The sequence below is a fragment of the Falco peregrinus genome, chromosome 3 (assembly GCF_023634155.1).
Source record: "Falco peregrinus isolate bFalPer1 chromosome 3, bFalPer1.pri, whole genome shotgun sequence".
NCBI classification, from domain to species: Eukaryota; Metazoa; Chordata; class Aves; order Falconiformes; family Falconidae; genus Falco; species Falco peregrinus.
The window spans coordinates 71,970,081-71,991,677 of record NC_073723.1 but is presented as its reverse complement, the minus strand read 5'-3'; the positions used below and the strand labels follow the sequence as shown (position 1 = coordinate 71,991,677).

Below are 21,597 nucleotides of genomic sequence, written 5' to 3'. Positions count from 1 at the left end.
AACTAAAAATGTGTATACATAGTATGCCATGACAATCATGATGCTTCGTTTTCAAAAGCGAAAGAAGTCATGCATCTCTTAAATAGCATAGATAGAAAAGAGAATTTTGGACAAGGTTATGAAAGGCGCATCTGTGGAATAAAGTTTTGCAGCCTGTTTTGAAATAAAGTGAGATATCATTGCACTTTAGCTTTTACATTCTTTTTCCTACAAAGCAGAATAAACCCAATAGCAAACATTACATACCTACCTACCACTGAATTTGTTTTTATAAATTAAGCACTGGTTGTAAGATGAAGTGACACTTTTCCTGTTGGAATGGACAGGTGGTAAATGTCGTTATCATGTAGCTGTCTGGTATTTTAACTTGCTTCCAATGCTACAACATAGTTTGCAGACTGTTGACACGTTAGCTCACAGCACAGCATATGACAAGTTAGTTATGCAGCATGCCATCATCAGTTCCTGTGAGTCATATCAATGCCAGTATATGTCATTTCAGAGGAGGCTGCCAGAGAGAAGCCTTAACTTTATCTGTCAGTGCTATCTTATCAAGTACGCTTTGCAGAAGAAGCTGACTGAACTTTGCACCTGAAAAGCTGCTAATTGACCTAAAAAATACACTCTTGGCAGCTTGAGGTTCAGTATTCCCTCTGCAACAGAAAAAAAGTGGCTAGTTTCAAATAATAGTGGCATTCCACAATCGGACTATGTGGTTGCATACAGTATGGGTCTCACTGCCGTTACTCTGCTGTTTGAGCTGATAAATCAGATCTTTCTATTCACAGAATAGTCATTTTCTTTTCTTTACAAGAATCAAGCAGCCTATTACTAGTATTCTCCACTCAGGGTATTAAGTGTGAGATGGGTTGTGTGATACAGAATCAAGCCAGAACGGCCTGCACTCTTTGGGCGTGCAGATTAACTCAAAACATTAACTTCAGCAACATACCAACTGTAAAGCTATTGAAATGACAGAGGACCAGAAACTGAGTAGTAGTAAAATGGGATTTTTTTAAAAAAGGTCTTGTGTGCTAATTGATCAGATTAAACTGAAGAAATAATAAATGGAAGAGATTTCAAAGCTCACAGGAAGGGACCTCTGGGGACCATCTAGCCCAACGCCCTGCTAAAGCAGGTTTACCCAGAGCAGGTTGCACAGAATCGCATCCAGGTTGGTTTTGAGTATCTCCAGAGAAGGAGACTGCACAACCTCTCTGGGCAGCCTGTTCCAGTGCTCTGTCACCCTCAGAGTAAAGAAGGTTCTCCTCATATTCCTTCTAAAGTTTTTAGGGGTAACCATTTTAAGATTACATCTCCCAGTTTTCTAAAGACCTCAGGATTAATTTTGTCAGGCTAAGATGATGTGAAAGCACCTCACTCATCCAATTAGTCTCTAAACTGTTGTTTTAGTATTTTAGCCTGCATTGCTGCCCTTTGTTATTGTGTGAATTCCATTTGCTAATGGACATCTTTTGAAATTTAAGAAAGACTGAAGGAAAAACCTCAGCCTTCTTCACATCACTTGCGGACCAACTCTCTTTGCTCTTCCTTTTACAATGTGTATGTTTACAATGATTTATTGTGATACCTCATATCCCTTGCTAGTTGTTCTTATTTTGCACCTCAGCTTGTTTAATTTTATCGTTGTATGTTAATATTACCTTCAGTTTTATAATTGCACCAAATTCACACCACATGCTTTTCCTTTTCAGGTTGCTGGAGAGCTCATCATTCTCTCTCTTGCTACACTACCCATCTCTTCTCAGCATGTGGGCCTTACTACCAGTTTTTTGAAGAACCTCATGATCTACATGTACTGTCTTGCCGCTGGAACGTTTTCCTAACTCTATTGAAGGCTGTTTAATTGAGCTGATTTAATTTCTTGTTGTTCCTCTCTTCCTAAATATCACAAGTTACTTAGTCTTAACTCATTTTCATCCATTTCCCTTTCATATCCACATTCTCAATCAAGCTTCCTCCAACTGGTCAGAATGAAATCCAGAAGACTTAGTGAAAACAGAAGTATGGATTCAGGAACTTACTTCTGAGAAATTCAAATGGATGGTCAACCAGTGATGAATGAGTTCCGCAGCCCTTTTACAAAACGGCATACACTGGACATCAGTTTTCTCAGAATATGCTTTAAACCCTAAAGTATTATTTTTCTAAAGACCTGGTTTTGTAAAAAATACAAAAGCCTCTTTGTAAAAAAGATTTTAAAGTCCATCAGTTTACCTGCATGTAGTCTGACTGGTTTTTAAATGCCTCCCTCCCCGCCTGCCTCTGTGCTGCCCTCCTAAAGCACTGCTTCTCTCCATCCCACCTATTAATAACCAGTTACTTTCACTCCCCCTGAAGAAAAACACCTATTATATTGACACATTTATGGCTGTTAAGATGTTCAATGCTCATACATTGCATCAACATTGCACTCTTCCAAAAGATCATAGGATCATAAGGTAACACATATTGGAAGGGATCTCAGGAAGTCATCAAGGCCAATGTTATGCTCAGAAAAGGGTCAACTGTAGGACAGACTGGGCTGCTCAGTTGGGTCTTGAAAATCTTTAAGGATGGAGACTGTACCACTTCTTTGGGCAACCCGTTCCACTGCTCAACTGTCCCAAGGGTGAAAAAAATTCTCGTTATTTCCAGTCAAGATCTCTCTTGTTTCAACTTATGTTGAAGCAAGTTTCCGCAGGACCAAAGTGAGGCCAACCAGTCTGCAGTTCACCAGATTGTTCCTTTGGCCCTTTTCCAAGTTGTGTGTAACATTTGCTTTCCTCCAATCATTAAGGACCTTCCCTGGCCTCTATGACCTTTAAGGATGTTGGAAAGTGGCCCTTTAAGGACATCAGTTAGTTCTCAGCACTGCTGGATGCAACCCATCTGGTCCCATGGACCTTTCTGGGCTGAGTTCTCTCAAGTGATCCCTGACTTAATCCTCATTCACAGCTGGCAGCCCCCCCCTCCTTGAATCATGCTAAGCACAGAGGCATGGGAGACCTTCTTGGTAAAGACTGACGAAAAGGCCGCGTTGAGTACTTTGCCACACCTGTCTGTTGTCACTATGTCACCATTCAGCAACAGGCCCACATTTTCCTTGCTCAGCCTTCTACTGTTAATGTAGAGGCAGAAGCGTACCTCGTACCTCGTTATCTGTGACATCCCTTGAAAACCTCAACTCCATTTGAGTTTTGGCTTTTCTGATACCACACCCACATGCCCAAGCAACATTTTTACACTCTTCCTTTGCAGCCCATCCCTGCTTCCACCTCCTGTATACTGCCTTTTTGCATTTGAGCTCCGTTACCCAAAATTGGTCTTCTGATATCCTTGCTCAATGACATAATAGCGTGTACATTGTTTTGGCCTGCATCAATATTAATTTTATAGATTACCATTTCTTTTATACAGGTTTGTTCAAAATGGGAGAATATGCTTGTATAGAAATGTGTTACAGGTACTGAATGTAACTTTACCAGAAAATAATACAGGTATGAGATACCGGTTGACTTTTTGTTAAGGAAAAAAACTAAAAAAAAAAAAAAAAAAAGAAAAAGAACAGACTAGTTAAACCATGCAGTCTTAGGAATGATTTATGTTAGCGTGACTCTCTAAAATAACGTATTACAAAGCAAGTTTTAAATACATGCACTGAAATAGTTGGGGGGTGGGGGGATGTTCAACCTAAGAATTCACTAGCATTCTGGATTCCCACATAATGTCTACTTTTATCTGGAGAGCAGATTTTTTAAACATCAGTAGGGATATTAGTTTTTTGCACGTAGCAACACTCTGGCCAATTTTAGCTGTGGAATGCACAGATGGGTACACAGAATGATGACAACATAATGTCCCCTCCAGTTTATTACAGATCATAAAATTGGAATTAAATAAAATTTGTTATGTGACAACTTGATTTGCTTGTACACTCCAATTGTATTTTAATTCTGTTTTTATGGTATTTTGTACACAGACTTTGTTTCTATTGTTTTCAAACAAATCAACTACAGCTTAGTAGGTTTCAGAAAGCACATCAGAAACTTACAAAGACAAACAATTATAAAAACATCCCCAAATTTCCATGAGGCAATCCTTTTTCATTTAATCTTCTAGATGGGGTATCACAGATTCTTCTAAAAATGACTGTCATCACAAAGAATAAAAATTGGTAAACTCAGTTGTGACCACACAGCAAGAAGCAGAGTTCTCCAAACTAAAAAGAAATATCTAAGATATTCAGGACATTTTCAAAGGCAGCTTCTCGATGCATGGGTTTGAATTCTACTGACTTAAGCAGAAAAAGCAAATTGTAGGAGGTCTGCAAGTTGCAACTTTAGGATCTAAAGGTGTGAGCAAGAAATTAAGTTATCTGACATTTCTAGCTTTGGTTCTTACTGGGCATTAACAATTATTAACCAGTATAGTAGTAGCAATCAAACCTAATGAAGATCAGACTCGACAGTTATGCAGAACATCAAACTACCAAATTTGAAATAGAGCACAGTGCAGGTGACTTTGTCTATGATACACAGATGCAGCAAGAATATCCCTAGATGCAGTAAATTACATTGTGTGTCTATTCATATGACCTAACAGAAATATTACCACAAAATCATGCAGAAATCTTTTCTGACTTACATTTCTTCATTTCAGAATCAGATTTCTTTGTAAGAAACGAGCTGCTAGTTTATTCTTCTTCATATTATGAATCTTAAAGATAAGGCCCAAGCAAGCATTTTAGAATTTCACCACTTTGCTACCGTTACCTCATTTAAATAGGATAGAAACTCAGAACCTACACATCTTACAAATAACTATTTGAATTGCATATATTCATTATCTAAAATCTAATATCATGATTTTATGGTAACTCTAATTCAAGAGCAGAAAATGTAAGTGCAGAGAATGATACTGCCAAGACAGAAGTTGCAAATAAAATCCAGGAGTTCAGTTTGCTAGAAAAGCACAACTTACTGTTTCACAGGGCAGGTTAAGCCTTATCAAACCAGTATTTTCCCATTTTGTTTTGGGGTTTATTTTCCTTCTTTTCTTCACCTATTTATTATTCTCTTTTCAAAACTGATACACAGACTTGATAGTTCAATAATTATTTCCATTACCTTAGAATGATAAATGTTTTCCAAGCCTTTTTATCATCATACAGAATACCAGGTAACGATTCATGGATGCTAACATGCTAGTTTCTCAGCTTTTGATATTTTGCCTTATTCTTGTATATTACATAAAGCTTGTTATTTAATTTGGGATTATCTGGAAAATAATTTCCATCTACAGGTGTATGGAAAAAAAATCCATTATGCTTCCTACAGTTTCATGCATTTTACTAAAAGGAAAAATAAATGATGATGAGTTACACATAAAATCATACACTGATACAAACTTAGGACAGATGTCTATTTGCATTTCCAGTCTCAGACTTACTTGGCAGCAGCATCTTTTCTCAGCTGTTCGTGCTTCATTAAAAGATTCTTCCTCTCTTGAAAAGCCTTTCTAACTTTGTATCCTTTGTAGACAGCCTGAATTTTGAAAGCAGCAATGTCCTGTATGGCAGCTATAGACAGAGCCCCATGTTCTAACATGAACTGAATCACTTCGTGGTGTTCACCAAGCAAGGCATAATCAAGTGGAGTATATCTGAAAAAAAACCCACAAACCAACAACCCCAAACCCAAGCCGACAATAATTATCATTAAACTAGAAATCTAATCATAACGTGCATTTACTTCATCTGCATTTCATAAGATGGCAACTTCTAGTTTGAAGACAGATTAAACACTGTTTTCAGTAGGCTGTTTTACTAATTTTTTAACATTATTTCCCTGCCTTATTCATTCTACACACCATGACTACACATCATACACACTATGTTTAAGGCTTATTTTAGTCTCCTAATTAAGGGGGGGAGGGGGCAGACTATATGAAGCATTGGATCAAAATCCTCCAAAGCCCTATGAATAGAATTAACTGCTTCAGGTAAGCAATCTTAAAAAGGTGCTGGGATTCTCATATAGGAATATAACTTAAATAAAAAGCAAATTAAAACTTTCTTTTGTGTTACTTCCATACGAATTTAAGTTCTAGATATTTACTGTCAAATCTGGCTTAGTTTCTATAACAATGACTGAGAACAGTTTGACTGATGAAGCAGCAGGATTATGCCCACACCAAGGGATAATATAGATATTTTATTATTTTTTTACGCATTAGGAAGACTTAAGTCTGTTTTCAAATGGACACAGGTGCTAAAAATATTAACTATTTTATTTATTATTAAATATAAATCAATAAATGTTAAATGGTTTTGCTTTTTAATGGTGTCAAAGATGCCTAAGCCCTTTTAAAAATAATTCCCAAATTTTCCATTATCAATAAAGGAGCAAAATTTACATACCTCCCTCACCAACACTGAAACATTGGACAGAGACATTCAGTGGCTGAAAATTATCAGTCACAAACTATAATCAAGACCATATAATAGAAGACTATCAAATAGCAAATGTCAATGCATGTGTTTGTGAAAATTAGGGCTCTTCTTGATGGTAACTTGCTAGGACGCAATGCTGGTAAGCAAAGAAAAACAGACAGAAAGCACAATTGGACTTGCCATGCAGCAATGATCTGATGGAAGGATTAACAGTATCTGAACTGAAGTGTCTGCAGGAATAAAGACAACGACATAACAACAAAATGTGTATGCCAAGGTGCGTTGCTGATAGCGTTTGAAGAGATACAGATTTTTGATAACCCAGGAATGGAAACTTCAGAAGGGAACTCATTTCAGAAAACTGCATTTTTAAAGTATACCTGATTTTGAATATTTTCATTAAAAACATAAAGCTACTAAAGTAAACTTTATGCCTTCAGTATGTATGTACCAAGACAATGTATTATATTACAGATCCCAGTCATGAAGACCAGTATTTTTAAACGTGGCTTCTATAACTCCATTAGACCTATCTGTGGAAGTAAAAAATCACTCAAAATCTGAATAGGGGTTTGTATGACTGGACACTACTCATTCAAAGCTGCTCACACACACTCCTCACAACCAGCCATTACGCTGCTCTGTCAGCTCAAGGCCTGTTAAAAATTTTCTTTTTGAAGAAGTCAGCTTTTAAATCAAGTTGGCTTCACAGGAAAACATGCAAAAAGGACATGAGCCATCATGTGTTATATGTAATTCAGCATGAAGCTGGTTGAGCAGCAGCTAGCCTGGCATCATGTGATCATGTTATACATACCCAGGACATCAAGTTGGATTATGAAATAAATTTGCAAAGAGCAACAAATCTATCACACTCCAGACTAGCACCTGATCACATATCCGCAAGCAAGTGGGCAGCTTAAAATCCCAGATGCAATCTCAGCTCCATCTTTTCACAAACCTATTTAGTTTTAATCACTATATTTGAATTTTGAACTGGTATCTCATATTGCACTTTAAGAAAGCAAAGAAAGGAAGCTTCTTTCTATGTGTATTTGAAAAAAAATTACTATTTGGTGAAAATGTTACTGATTAAAAAACAATTTCATCCAAACAGATGAACCATATTCATAAGGTTATTTTTACTTTCTTACAACACTCAGTTTTTCCACTTTCCAAACTTCCAATCTCTTAACAGTAAAACAAGCTTTGTAGATGTTTATTAAGAAGCAATTGTGTGATTTATAGCTATCTACCTATCTATGAGAATTATATTTAAAGGCTGATTAATCTAGAAATATTAGGGATCTGCATAGTTCTGCACATGGACCAGTGCCTAGGGGCTGACATATGGAATACTGCTAGTTATATTTTGAGTGATCTAGGTTTATACGTAAGAACATACATTAATGCCAGAGGGGAACAGAAGAGATACTAACTGAATGGCTATAGTAAAACCACACCCAAGGTCTTTCTCTGACATTTGAGCATCATTAGTACACTTCTAAAAACTAAGGAAAATAGCAGCCTCCTTTCTGGCAAAACAGTGGCTTTTAATCTTACTTATTACCAGTAATTTAATTACAACTGTTTATTTAATTTTCTATCAAAAATCACTAAAGAGAGCATTGGCACTACTTAATTAGGAACTAATTATACTTTCATTTGTGTTTCTCAATAAAAAATGAGAACAGAAAAGGAAGAGAGATCTGAGTGGTTTGGAGTAGAGAACAATAGAGAAATAATAGGGGAAGAAAGCAATTAAAAACTGGGATAAGTATGGAAATCTCCAATTTAGCACTAAAATATGGGGATTTAAAGTCTGTAAGTTATTTAAAATGTTGAAATATTCAAATTTATATGGCACAGTGATCATAATTTTATTTATAATTATAAGGAGGTCATCTACGCTAGAAAAGGCATTATGAATTTCTGCTAATAGTAATTATCTTCACAGTCAGGTGACTAATTCAAGCTCCACAACCCAAATCACATTTAAAAAACTATTATTTATATGTCAATGAAAGACAAAGAAAAGAGATGCAAATGTACTGTCTCTTTATGATTATAGGAGGGGTTTTTTTTTTTAAATAGGCCTTTAGAATACAGTTAACCACCAGGTAATGTGTAATCACTATTTTAAAACCTAACGTTGCATTTCTCCCATTTTCTTACTTCTCACTGTATTCTACCAAATAGAAAAGAAAAATTCCAGTCTAATCCAACAGCAGCAGAAATGCCTTTTTATCCTTTATCTGTACATATCCACTGTCAACTTCATATACACGAAAAAGATTTTTAGTATTTCAAACAAGACTAGAATGAATAAATACTTGCAGAAATCTCTGTAAGTTCAAGGTTCAGAAGTATAAACAGTTGAATTTGCAATGTCTTACTTAAAGAAGAGATTTTTCACATTAGAAAAGCTGCTTACACTGAAGCTCAAGATTACAGCACTCCTTTTAGATACAAGATCACAATTCTCTGGCAACGCCTGAACACTTAATATTGAAATCAGTAGGTAGCACTTTTGCTAAATTACAAACTAATGCAGTCAGACAGGCAATACCTCTCCTCGCTGTTCTCCATATGATTAGGAAAAGCATCAAAACCAAGCAGCAACTTTATAGCATCAAGGTAGCCATTGTTACAGAGCCAGTGCAAAGCAGTTCTTCCCTGCAAACAATAGAACAGCACAAAAATAAATATTACCCCTGAACTCTATCGTGCCACAATAAAAGTTGTAAATCATACTGTAATTCATGCTTTTATGGACATGAAGGACAAACTAATTCTTATAAACAAACCTCCTTGTTAAAATAAAAGAATAGAGCACTTTAAAATTAAGTAACTTTTTTTTTTAAAAAAAAACAACACAAGATTACAACACTAGTGCTTTTTTACCTAAAGCGGTTGAAAACCAGCATTAGGAGACTAGCTCCAGAATTGCTTTCTTTGCAGCTATACCACCCAGGTCTGAAGCAGCTCTCATCGGCTGTTGTAGGTCAGACTGTTTTCTAGGCTGCTCCAAGACACTGTGATAAGACTGAAAGAATTACTACAGAATTCAAAATCAGATGAAGTTTGAGGAAAACGTATCAGCCCAGGCAGACTCCAGCTGTGCTTTCAAAACAAGCCCGAGTTCAGAAGTCTAGTTTCCCTCACATGGTGGAGAAGTCCAGCTCTCAAGCTGCACTCTATATAGCCAGCTCATATATGACCAGTCTTGGGACTGGGATCACAGAACCACAATACGAATACCCCAAGTTCTGTTAATACCAACAAAACACATATTTCACTTCACTTCCAGGTCATGCCTCCTGTCTGCATCTCGCTTTTCTGAACTCCAAAACGTAGGGAATACGAAGAGGCTGGGAACCACAGAAAAACACGAAGACTTTGTGAGTTCAGTGCTAGCAAGCCACCTCCCTGAACCCCAAGGGCTGAAAAGCACGCTGCAATGTCTCTGTGTGAAATAGAGGGGAGCTGATGTGTTCAGCTGTACTCAAGCGGATGCCACACAGAGCTGGAAGCAGGCTGGAAAATCTCCCCAGCATGCTCTATAGAACACATAATAAAACCCACTTTTCCATTACCTGGAATTATCCATGCTGTACAACGAACAGCTACAGAAAAGTTTAATAAATGGGGTGAAATTCTTTTGACTGATGAAGTTCTACTGACTTCTGAGAAATTATCTCATATAACAAGGAAATCTGTTATATGTTGCACAATTATTTTGGCTCCTAATTTCACTTACTGCTCGAATAATGGCACAAAAGAACATATAAACTGATCAGTGTTCTTTTTTTTTTTCACCTGGAAGAGTGATACATATGTGGATACTTATGTAGGTAAGTAAATGAAGCAGTTCTTGTGCAATCTCACTTGCAATATCTTATTTGCTCTATCTGCATGCTGAAGAAACACATAACAGACTATAAATTCACATTCTCATGTTAGCTGTTAATAAGGAAGAACAGAAGAAATTTGATTATTAATACGACTCCTCATAAGATCACACTTTGATAAGGAAAAGTCAAGTGATATGGAAAAATACAAATCTTCAATTCATGCTGCATATTGAAATACTACTTTTCATTCAAGGTTTTAGAAGAGAAGACACAGGGAAAACTACATCAGGATGCATTTCCCTTCATGATAGCAGAAATGCTTCTATGTCCCAGAAAAGGGAATGATCTTGAAGGAAAATGTTTTGATTTATGATTATTCTAAAGTTAATAGCTCAGTGAAGAACAACATACCTCTTTATCCTGAATATTTGGATCTGCGTTGTTTTCCAGTAACACTACCATACAGTTAATGTAACCTCCATAAGCAGCACACTGCAAAGGTGTTCTACCTGCATAATCTTGCACATTAGGGTTGATTTTATTTTCTATCAAGATTTGGCACACATCAGCATTTCCTCCCAGGGCTGCCCAGTGAAGGGGTGAATGGCCATCTTGGTCAACCAAATCTACCCTTGCTCCTCCTGTAACAACAAATACATTTTTGAACATAAACAGAAAATAATTTTGAATGCAAAGAAAAGAAAGGAAAAAGGTTATGGTCAACTAGAAATTAATTGGTAAACTGAAAATTCAGATAAATATTTCTGAAAGTAACTTCAACTTTGTTGCTAAAATCCTAAAATCTAAATCAAAATTAACTGGGAATGAAATAGTTTCAGTGAGGGTCAGGCATCTAACTTTTACAAGCTTCTGAGTATCCCCTCAGATGCTTTAGAATCTCCAGATTTGTCAAATGCCCTTGAAAAACCTAGCCTTTGTTTGTTTCAGGCCTATTAATCTGCAGGGAAATTTTTATTTCTTAACAACAAAATCACTTTTGAAAATTAGACCTCAGATTAAATCTCTTTTTAGATCTCTAAAGCAGACAAGATAAAATATTCAGTGTAAAAACGACTTTTGAAAAAAGCTTAATTTTTTTTTAATTCAAGCATGCTAAGACTCTTTTATGCAGATAATTAATTTCTCTATGTGCTCCTGTAAGGTGTAAAAGCTCTGTACAAAGAAAACCCCAGCAACAATGAATGTCAATATCATAAAATATTTAATTAAGCATAACTCAGATTACGATAACCAAGCTTCTTGCATCTACAAAAGCTAAATGGCACAGAGGGTGGGAGAAAGAGCTTAACAGTAGGTTAAAATATACCCAGCAGATCACAGAGAGAAGCATGCTTTTCAGTAAGAAAGGCTGGTTGATGGAAAACTTGCAACTTGTTAGCCTGGATACTTCAACTGTCCATAAATGGGGTATTTCAAGTAGGAGCTCCAACTACTTGCAATGTTTCTGTGAAGCTAAAAGGACAGAATTTACTGTTCTTTCACCATACTTCTTACACTTCAGCAGTTTTTACAGTTATCTAAAATTGTGTGTATTGTTAAAATCTTATTTCTGTCTACAAATAAAATACTGCACATAAAAAACCAACCAGAGGAAAATATTAATGATTTAGGATTTTTGATAGCTACCTGCTACCTTCATTAAAAAATAAAGATTCATTTAAAGAGTAAAAAAACAAACACAATTGTCAAAGAACCTTAAAACTGCTTTCTCACAAAATAGAAGAAAGTTTAATTTGGTTTTACTTAGTGAAGGAAAAAAAAAAAAAAGAAACCCAATGACTTACTGGGGGAAGAGGCAGTTTGAGAGACTAGAACATACTTGAAAAGGCCTGAGAAAAGAGCTGTGAAAAGAACTATCCCAGTTTTTAAAGTATTATATTTAACACTTCTAGCCATTTTTCACAACATTCTGATAACCTTTTACATTTACTAGCGCTGTTCCACAAAGGGTACTTACAGACAAAATGTGCTTTAGGAAAGTAATTTTCCACCTCACCTCTTGCTCAGCTATGCTGTTTATTTCCCAGTCCCACAGAAAGCACCACCAGAACTCTGAACAGGTTTGCAAATTTGTAATAGCTGACCTCTAATGAGTGTTTGTATCACTTCTTTGTGTCCCATCTCACAGGCTCGGAAAAGCGGCGTATGTTTCATGACATCCAAAGCATCTACCTGTGCGTTATACTCCAACAGCAATTTCACTGTGCTGACATGGCCAGAAAGGGCGGCAGCATGTAACGCTAAGAGAACAAAGTAGTAAGAAAAAGGTATCACAATATCATGAGTTAGAACCGTCAAAAGAAAAATTAATTTCAACCTTTTCATGGAAAAGTTGTTCTTCAGCCACAAGAAACTGAAGAATCAAAACAAGTGATCACTAACCACATTTTCTTCCCACACAAGCATAAAAACTGTTAGCTCTGAAGCGGATTTCTAACTTGTACAAATAGGAATTTTCACCTTAACACCACCAAGACTAGCTTATGCTGAGGACTTGTACAACATGATCTACTTCTGCTTCTGTTTTGTGACATTTCTTACATCATCCCGATGGAGATGAAACTGCCCATTGCCAGTGAAAGAAAGCTTTCATTATTTCTTCAATAATTTCTTCCTGAAAATACCCTTTATATTTCTTTGAAATAAGGAAAGCTGTTTCAATAAAAAACTAACTCCAGATAACTACCTAGCTGTTGCCCCTTCCCCTGCCTTTTTTTTTTTTTTTTCAGAATTACTTGGAGAAAATTTTACACAAAATTATGTAGCAAGGCCATCACATCTTGCACAGTATCTGCAGCTCCCTGTTTTCTTCAGGAAAAAGATGATGGAAAGACCAGATACTGCATTTTGTCTCATTCTTACAATCTGTGAAGTTCAGTTGTATGAAAACTACGCAAGTTGATTCTGCAGACTTCTACTGTTCTATAGGGTATTTTGCCCTCACATATTTGAATATATGCAGACTTCAGTGAATCTAAACCAACAAATAACACTGAGCTACTTTAGACCTCAGGAAGTAAAGATGTAGTGCCCTATAACTGAAGTTGCTGTTGCCTAACACAGCATCCTGTGGGTACCATCAGCTGGAATTCAGGAAAATGTTGAAATGCCAGTCCAACCAGTTCACAGCTCTTCCTGAAGGAAAGAACTACACATGCAATGTGATTTCAAACCAACGGAGGATACATATTTGGTGATTTCACTTACAGTTTGATTTCGAAATGCTTTGGATTATTTCCTATAGTCAGCAATCAAATCAGATAAACCTACATTCTCATACTGCCTTACATGTAGGAATATTTCACAGATGACAAAATCAAAATAATTTAGAATGAAAATACAAAACAGTTCAATTGTAAATGTGCATTTAGTAAAGTGAATTCATGTGTCCCCGTGAAATTTCACAAATATTCATCCTTAGTGAGAATTCACTCTGCTCAAGCAAGGGAAATGAGTGGCTGTAAACAGTACCTAGGTGTCTACTTGTTTAATCTTAAACCCGGCAGGGTCAGGATCGGGCAGAAGCATTACACAGAAAGGCACACCACAAAGTGCAATGCTAGAGGGAAATGCTTCTTGAACCATAGCCAGAATATTAAAACCGTCAGGCTTTTTGTATTTGCCTACTGCTGTTCACCACTGGTACCAGCTTCACACAGTTTATGAAACAGTAACCTAGCACAACATGTTACACAGGCACTACTAAGATGCACAGGTTGTTCACAGTGTCCATGAATCAAATCCAGCTGAAGTCTGTTGCCTTAAAACACGCATTCTCAAAATTAGTGACAGTAACTCAATTGTGATACAGACAAATGAGGCACTTCCTACAAGAACTGGGGTTACAGGCAGAGACGCTACGAGAAGTGCTCCTTAGTAATTGGAATCATGCCTTTAAGATGACACTGATGTTTAACTGTTGCAGCTAAGCAGCACAGGGGCACTCACAAAAAGTACCTGTAAGCAGCAAGATCTGCAGTAGCTATGCAAGTGGGTGGCTATCAGCAGAAATTTGACAAGAATGAGATCCCCACTGCTTTGTATTTGAATGGGTCTAGTTTTCAGGGCCTGACCTCACAGTAAACTCTAGGTTCTGGGGTTTGTACTGCATTTTTATGAAACCAAAGGCAGTAAACCACTCCATCAGATGACACATGGGGTGTGTGTAACAATACAATAGAAAAAGAGCTGCTGTGTCAGCTTGGCCAGTTCTTCTCCCCTATCACTCATTCTGACGCAGGCATCATGTTTCGCACTTTGTGCTCAATATTTTCTTGTAAGCCAAATTTTCTGTGATGGAGTCACGGTGACTGAAGAGATTCTTCGGCCAGCTGGTCACAATAGGCCCTTTGTTCAGCCGACACACAGAGCCCTCTCCATTGTACGCAGTGACGGCAGAGCTATAAAGCTGCCCCTGTAATGCTCCTGCAGCGCTGATCTCTGAGAAGAGGGAAATTCCTTTCCCTTGGTGTCATTCTCCTACACAATACAGACAGTCTCGATGTTCTAGCAAAGCTGAATGGAGAGCTTGCTCTTTTTAAGTAAATGCAAAAGGCTGCGTTAACGCAACATTATAACTGAGCTTAACAGTCGCACACAAAAGTCAGAAAAACACGAACTCTCCTCAGCAACTGTATCCCAGGCACGGTGGCATGTATGTTATTTTCTATTAGTGCAGTTTTTTGTTAGAATACCATGCCACTTTTCCCCTCACCAAAACTTGGGAATGATTAAGAGCCTTTCAGAAAAAAACCACCCAGGTCTGAAATCAGAGAGTGATTTACTAGTGGGCTTCCTTTTAAGTTTACTGCTCACTACAATAAAGCCCATGCTACTGCACATGCTTGCACAATGGTAAAGTTCAGATTGCTCAACAGCAAGCAACGAACAGCATAGTTCCCCACTTTAAGACTATTAGTGCGTTCTACACAATGGCAATTTCGAGTAAATGGAAAATCCATTCATTTCCTTGGATTAAAAGCCCTACAAGAAAATCAAGAGTACAAGGTGATTACACATCACTGCTATGAAAAGTTTAAGACTGAAAGATAATAAACCCAACCACCTGAATTATTCAAGCATGAAATCCACACCTGAGTAGTTTCAGAAACACAGTATGTGATTACTGTCCACAAAGAAAACCCTTTTTAAGAAGGTTTGCACAGTGACTGCAACGTTACAGCACCTTAAGGTTTGAAAAAAATACTGTGAAGTATTTAAAAGGGAACTGTCAGGAAGGAGCAAATACAGGTGAGTTATAAAAGATGAAACAAGATTAAACTGCAGTGTATGTAGTTTGTGAAGTCATCAAACATGAACACTGAGATTTTATTTGTTGCACTATTTCCTAAACTCAAAAATTACAAACTATCATAACTTGGAAAGACTGATATTTTGTGTGTTAATTTTTAAGGAAAGCAAGAAATTAGATATGTAAATAGAATATTATGCTAACTGTATTTGGCTTTTTGTGAAAAGACCAAATACCAATACCACCAAAGAAAATAAAAATTTTCAGGTTTTTTAATGAGAAAGTAATATTCATACATGCTATCATACAAATTCTGAACCACGCAAGATATTGCATTTATTTATCATTTATATGCTATTCAAAGTGTGATCTGACAAGAGAAAAGCTCCTATCTTTGTTTCTTGGTTGGGACAGACCTACACAGAAAGTTCCCTAAATCTAAGCATGCAGCTTAGACTAGTTTGTGTCTGTGTGCAGCTAAAAGATAATGCTTGAGTATACTTTAAAACAAATATATTGAAATTTATATAAACAAACACTGCAATACACATTCTTGTTTGTTTAAAATAACATAGTTTTCTATTTAGGAGAAATGCCCTCTATTGTATTGTCATGGGTGTGTGCTCTGACTACCAGCTTGGCTATCATTTTACTACTTACTATACATATGTATACATTTTTGTATTTTAAATTTGTGACCTGGCTGTGACTAGCATAGGGTAATTAATGACCTCTTCCCACACAGATTACCTCTGCAGCCCCCTGCTACCAAGCCCCTCCAATTTATGCCCAATATATCCACATACTCTTTTTTTTTTTTTTTGATTCAGATTTCACCAGCACACTATACAGCTCCACTATTTTTACTTGTATTTCCAACACTGTTGGGTGCATATACCCTTCAACACCTGTCACTCTGTCAGAACTGTTATTCTATTTTTGTTGAAAGTACTACCTAGGGACAATATGTCTAGCACAAATTCTTATTTTTCATTAAAGGAAATAAATTCATAGTTGCTATAGGATATTTTGAATTTCATTACTTGCATGCTTGAATTCTGAAACACTGTTGCATACCTATCTTTTGCTTCAGGTAGATAATGGGATAATAAACTTGGGGGATATCAAGTTTAACCTTGTTTGGACAACAGAAGTGGAATACCTATAATCTTTATTACACTACCTTTACAAATAACTATGGTACTTACAATTTTCATTATGATAATTTAGCCACTTCATTGGTTAGTTTGCTCTATACTGTTTCAAAATATTCATTTACTGACTAATTTTTTTAACAGGCATTTTAAGGGAGAGCCTTTTACAAAATTGTTTCATTTTACTCTTCAAAATACAGAACAGCTCTTCCTTTCCCAGGATTACAGATCTAACTAAATAGCTGCATAGCAGTACATTTCTTCTTGCCGTGTTTCAAATGAACTGGTCCAGCCTTCACAGAAAAGATTGTTTCTTTCCCACAATAAGGCAAAGAAGTGACTCACACAATTAAACCAATGCAGATATATTTTCAGGATTAAAGTACACATCCAAGAAAAGATTAATACAGCTCCTAACACTTTTTCATTCAGTGGAAATCACACTAACTGGAAACATCTAGTGGCTCATTAATGTAAAGCATCTTACCTGTGCCAGCGTATTTGTCTGTCATATTGATATCAATATCCAATTTTAAAGTCAGCATAGTCCTAATGACATCATCACTGCCTTTGCCAGCTGCCCACATGAAGGATGTTCTTCCCTCAAGATCTGAGTCATCTTTTACAGATGGATGTTTCAAAAATACTTCAACTGTTTCCTGAAAAGACATACTATTGAAATTAACACTACAAAGAACCTGCAACAAGAAACTATTGTCTCATTTTGCTGTTTATGAAGCAAATCAAAGCTTCATTTTTCCTTTTTATTTTTACATAGAGTAACAGCTCAACAGCAGCACTGTACTTTCTTTATGCCCTTTGCCTCATCAGTGTTTATAGTGCATCCTTAACTATGAGTTTAACACTGTAATTTATTTCATACTTTTTTCTTTTTAGTGTGAAATATCATGTCTTCATCATAAGGAAGTAAAAGACACTGCAGTCATTGTGAAGAAAGCAATGGGGAAAAGATTATCAGCTTATGAAAACATTACTGTAATACTATGATGCTACAACAATGTTCTTTCAAAATATTCTCCTGACATATGTTTTTCTCCAATTTTAAATATGACTGTACACACAAGTATTTTAGTTTGCCAAACTCTTAATAATTTGACTATTCAACAAAAAAAGGACTTCTGGGCCAACATAGACATATCTCCTAGTATTTAATAATACAGCAGGTTACTAATTACAGAAATACTTTAAATCAAAAAAGATTAAGAAAATCTTAAGCCTGCGGCCAGGCTTTCCACTGTAACTGTTACACTAAAATCTCTATTTAAATCAAAGCAAAAAGAATCATTTCTTTAAATGGTGTGCCTGTTTTAGCTCTCAGCAAACAAGTCCACTTGTTTAACGGGCTCCTAAATTCTTAATAAGCCCCACAGGAAAGGAAGGGAGAGGAAATCACAACTGCTAGAACAAGAATTAGGGGAAGATTTTCCCTTTTTGATCTAAAGTCTTAGGCTGTGTATTTAACAGCTGGTAAACATCTCTTAAAAGCCACGGATAGGCTAGCTGATAAAAAAAGGGAAAAGAGGGGTTTCATTATTTTATTTTTATATTTTAGTATTAACACAATTTTATCCTTTCCCCCACGTTACCCAAAATAGCTCTGTCACTGCTCTGGGTAGGATGAGAATTCTTTGGCTATAAGGAATCACAAAGATGTTTAAATGCTTAAGTCCTATTGATTAGTTTGGATGTTTTTTTAACTACTACTTACTATTTCATCCTGCTAAAGAAATTAGAAGTTCCTCATTTATCTTATATTAATGTGATCTAAGATCCTAACAGCTTTGTGACTTTGGGTCCACGTCTGAACTGTCAGTTTATTATAAAAAGGTCCAGCCGGAAATAATGAGGAATGGAAGCATTAAGCCTTCCACACAAACCAGCATGTGTTTGTAGCTTTATAAACTCACACTAACCACCACTAGATCTCAGACACAAGTGTCTACTCATTAGGCCAGCAACTCTGCACCCTACCAGTACTCAACACTGCTTGAAATCCTGCAAATTCAAAAGCAGTATGAAGGCTGGACCTTTTCAAGACTAAGGCACACATCCTACAAACATAAATAAGTAATTTTATTTTTCCATTAAGTTTTAGCAAAGCAACACTTCTTTCAACCACAAAAAAAAAAGGTTTTAATGGGAAAAAGTGGAAGAAAATCCCATAGTGCTGTAAGAGTTGTTTTCCAAAACGAAGTTATCACAACTTTAAAACAAAATGAAATTAAAGTAGAACAGGATGGTTAAGAAACTGGGAAACAGATGTATCAATCATTGTAATTCTATATGTATTTTGTAATGAAAAACTGCATGTATTTTATCTGTATTAAAAAAAAGTGGAGAAAAAATAAAAATCAACAAATTTGAAAAACAACAGTAAAGGAGAAAAGTAAACCTGAATCATTTCATTCTGTGCTATCAAGAAACTCTGAAAATTACTAAATATTATTTTTGAAAGTTCAAAAGTAAGACAGGGTTGTGCACATTTCATTTACTAGATCAATCTATAAAAGTATGTGAAAGGGAAGTACATTTTCCCGGACATCTGTGGAAAAAAATCAGAAAAAAATTTGCATATATTTAGTCCTGCATTCTACATACCAAAATCAATACTAACAGAGCATCTGCCTTCACACATGAAGTTCAAGAATTTTAAAAGGAAATTTATTTGGACCTTCTACAGGATACATAAGACATCTAAATTTCAGGCAACTTATTTGGGTGGTTATATTAGGTAACTTCTCTTCTAGAACTTTTCCTTCTATAATAAGTGGGGATAAGTTAGTCTTACAGAACAAATCTTCACGTAAATTAAGTGCTGGCTAATTCTCTTTAAAAAGCAAAAACGTCACATTAGATTAAGCAACCCACAGAAAATGAAGCAAAGAACAAGATATCGAGCAAAGTAAAACTGAAAGCAACACAAATATTTATAATAAACACAAAAGAACAAACTTTCTTCTTCTTGTTGGGGACTAAGAAACATAGTATTTTAACTGAGAAACATAACACGCCTATCCAAATTTGGGCAGACTGAACAGAACAACTGTGTGGCTCTCAAACTGTAAATATATAGATGCTACTGCTGAAACAAACATGGATGTGTCTCCACTCAGTTGTCTGACTATATATATGGAACGTAGCAGTAGAAATTACTCAAGGTTTTGTATGTACCTGAGAAAAAAAGCAAATAGTGGTGCTCAGAAACAACCAGTGGTAAAAAAAGTGAGAAGCTCCAGGCATAACTTAGGTATGCACAAACAGGGGCTCTGGGATACATCACCATCCAAAAGAGGCCTGCAGATCTGCATGAGACTCTCCTGTTTGATTCTTCATGTAAGATGGGAAACAGTATTTTCATTGTAAGTATACAACATTACAAAAGAATGTTTGATTCTGTCATGTATTCTGTTTCCCCATAAAACCCTAAATGATACCATAGTTTGGCTGGGTGGTGGTGTCAAAAGGCAGCAACATAATGAGGATGTTTCATACTGATGAATTAAGCCCAGAGAAAGAAAGCGAGTATGAAAAATAATTTTTTTTCCAGAATGTATCAATATAGAAAAGATAAAAAGATAAAAGCATGTGGAGATAATCATCAGTTTGTAAATAAAAACAATTCTATCCTTCCCATGAGTCTGAGTCAAACTAGAAAGAACGGCTTTTACATTATACGTATTTTAGGCTTGTGAGTCAGACCCAAACTGCAGATACCATGTAATGGAGAGTAACCAACATCAATAAAAAAATCTCTAAAAAGGTGTAAAGTATACACAGAGATATCCTCCAATGAACATCTGAACTTAAAAAGTATCTGTATGGTCTTACTAAGACCACGTCCAAAAAAACCCAGCAAAATCCCACAACATGCTCTTCACAAGGAAACAGGTGACAGCTGTGGTATTAATATACATTGGTCAGATTCCTCTTTCAATAGTACTTCTGGATTTGTCAGCTTGAATGGTTCTCAAGGGCATTAAAATAGTACTTTTAAAATGAAAATTAATATGTGGGTGTGCAAGAAAGACCCAAATTAGTATCCTTGTTAAGAAAATGCTACAATATGAGCTACATAACTATGTTAATTAGGCACGAAATGACCCTTTTTGTAAAGGGAGGTTATGAATAATACAACTGAAGAGAACTTAGATGGGAGCTCTCAGCTTACTATGCGTGGCGTAATTCGACTATGAGAGACAGAGCAGCATGAGAAAAGCCCTCATAAGTTCCAGTGCTTGAGAGCTACATCCATGATCAGCATGATCAGCAATCATTAAACGGCTGAGTTTTATATTTAGTTCTACTGTACCTGATCTTGCTCTAGAAAAAAATTATCTGTTGTACCAAAATATAAGCATTAGGCTATCTGAGAAGCAAATTTTCTTTGTTGTCTGAACTTAAAAAATATTTTAAAAGTATTAAAAATGTAAAAAAAAAAAAAAGATTTCATGGAGGATTGAGAAAAGCTACTCACTCTGTAGCCATTATTTATGAAATAACAGCTTATTCATAATAGCAAATATTTATAAGTTAATCACCTTCTTGAAGGCAAAGACTGGTTCGACTGGTACTGAAGCAGCTGTGCAAATACTCATACAGGTGATCTCACTCTAGATACCTTCTAACTGTTCAGATTTTGCTACAATGAGTCTTAAAAAGTGAAAGCACTGTAAAATAGTAGGTGCCACTCTCCTTTCTGTTGAAGTACCTAAATGACTATTGTGTTCTGACGCAAACATATAGATCAAAGGACCTTTCTTTGTACAGCAATTTAGGGTTTTTAAATCTATTTTTAATAGATTGAACTAACCACATTTATACCACATACTCTAAATTAAGCTT

General features: G+C 36.1%; 1 protein-coding gene across 8 annotated transcripts in view; it reads right to left on the bottom strand.

Annotated features, from left to right (window-relative positions):
• Positions 1-21,597, bottom strand: part of INVS (inversin) — a 98,601-nt gene that overhangs the window by 17,463 nt on the left and 59,541 nt on the right. For all 8 annotated transcript variants that reach the window (XM_055798588.1, XM_055798589.1, XM_005231127.4 and 5 more), the window contains 5 exons: positions 17,222-17,393; positions 12,414-12,569; positions 10,720-10,949; positions 9,024-9,130; positions 5,452-5,664 (listed from right to left, as the gene is read on the bottom strand). In XM_055798588.1, coding sequence (XP_055654563.1) covers positions 5,452-5,664; positions 9,024-9,130; positions 10,720-10,949; positions 12,414-12,569; positions 17,222-17,393 — 878 coding nt within the window. The remainder of the gene's footprint in view (positions 1-5,451; positions 5,665-9,023; positions 9,131-10,719; positions 10,950-12,413; positions 12,570-17,221; positions 17,394-21,597) is intronic.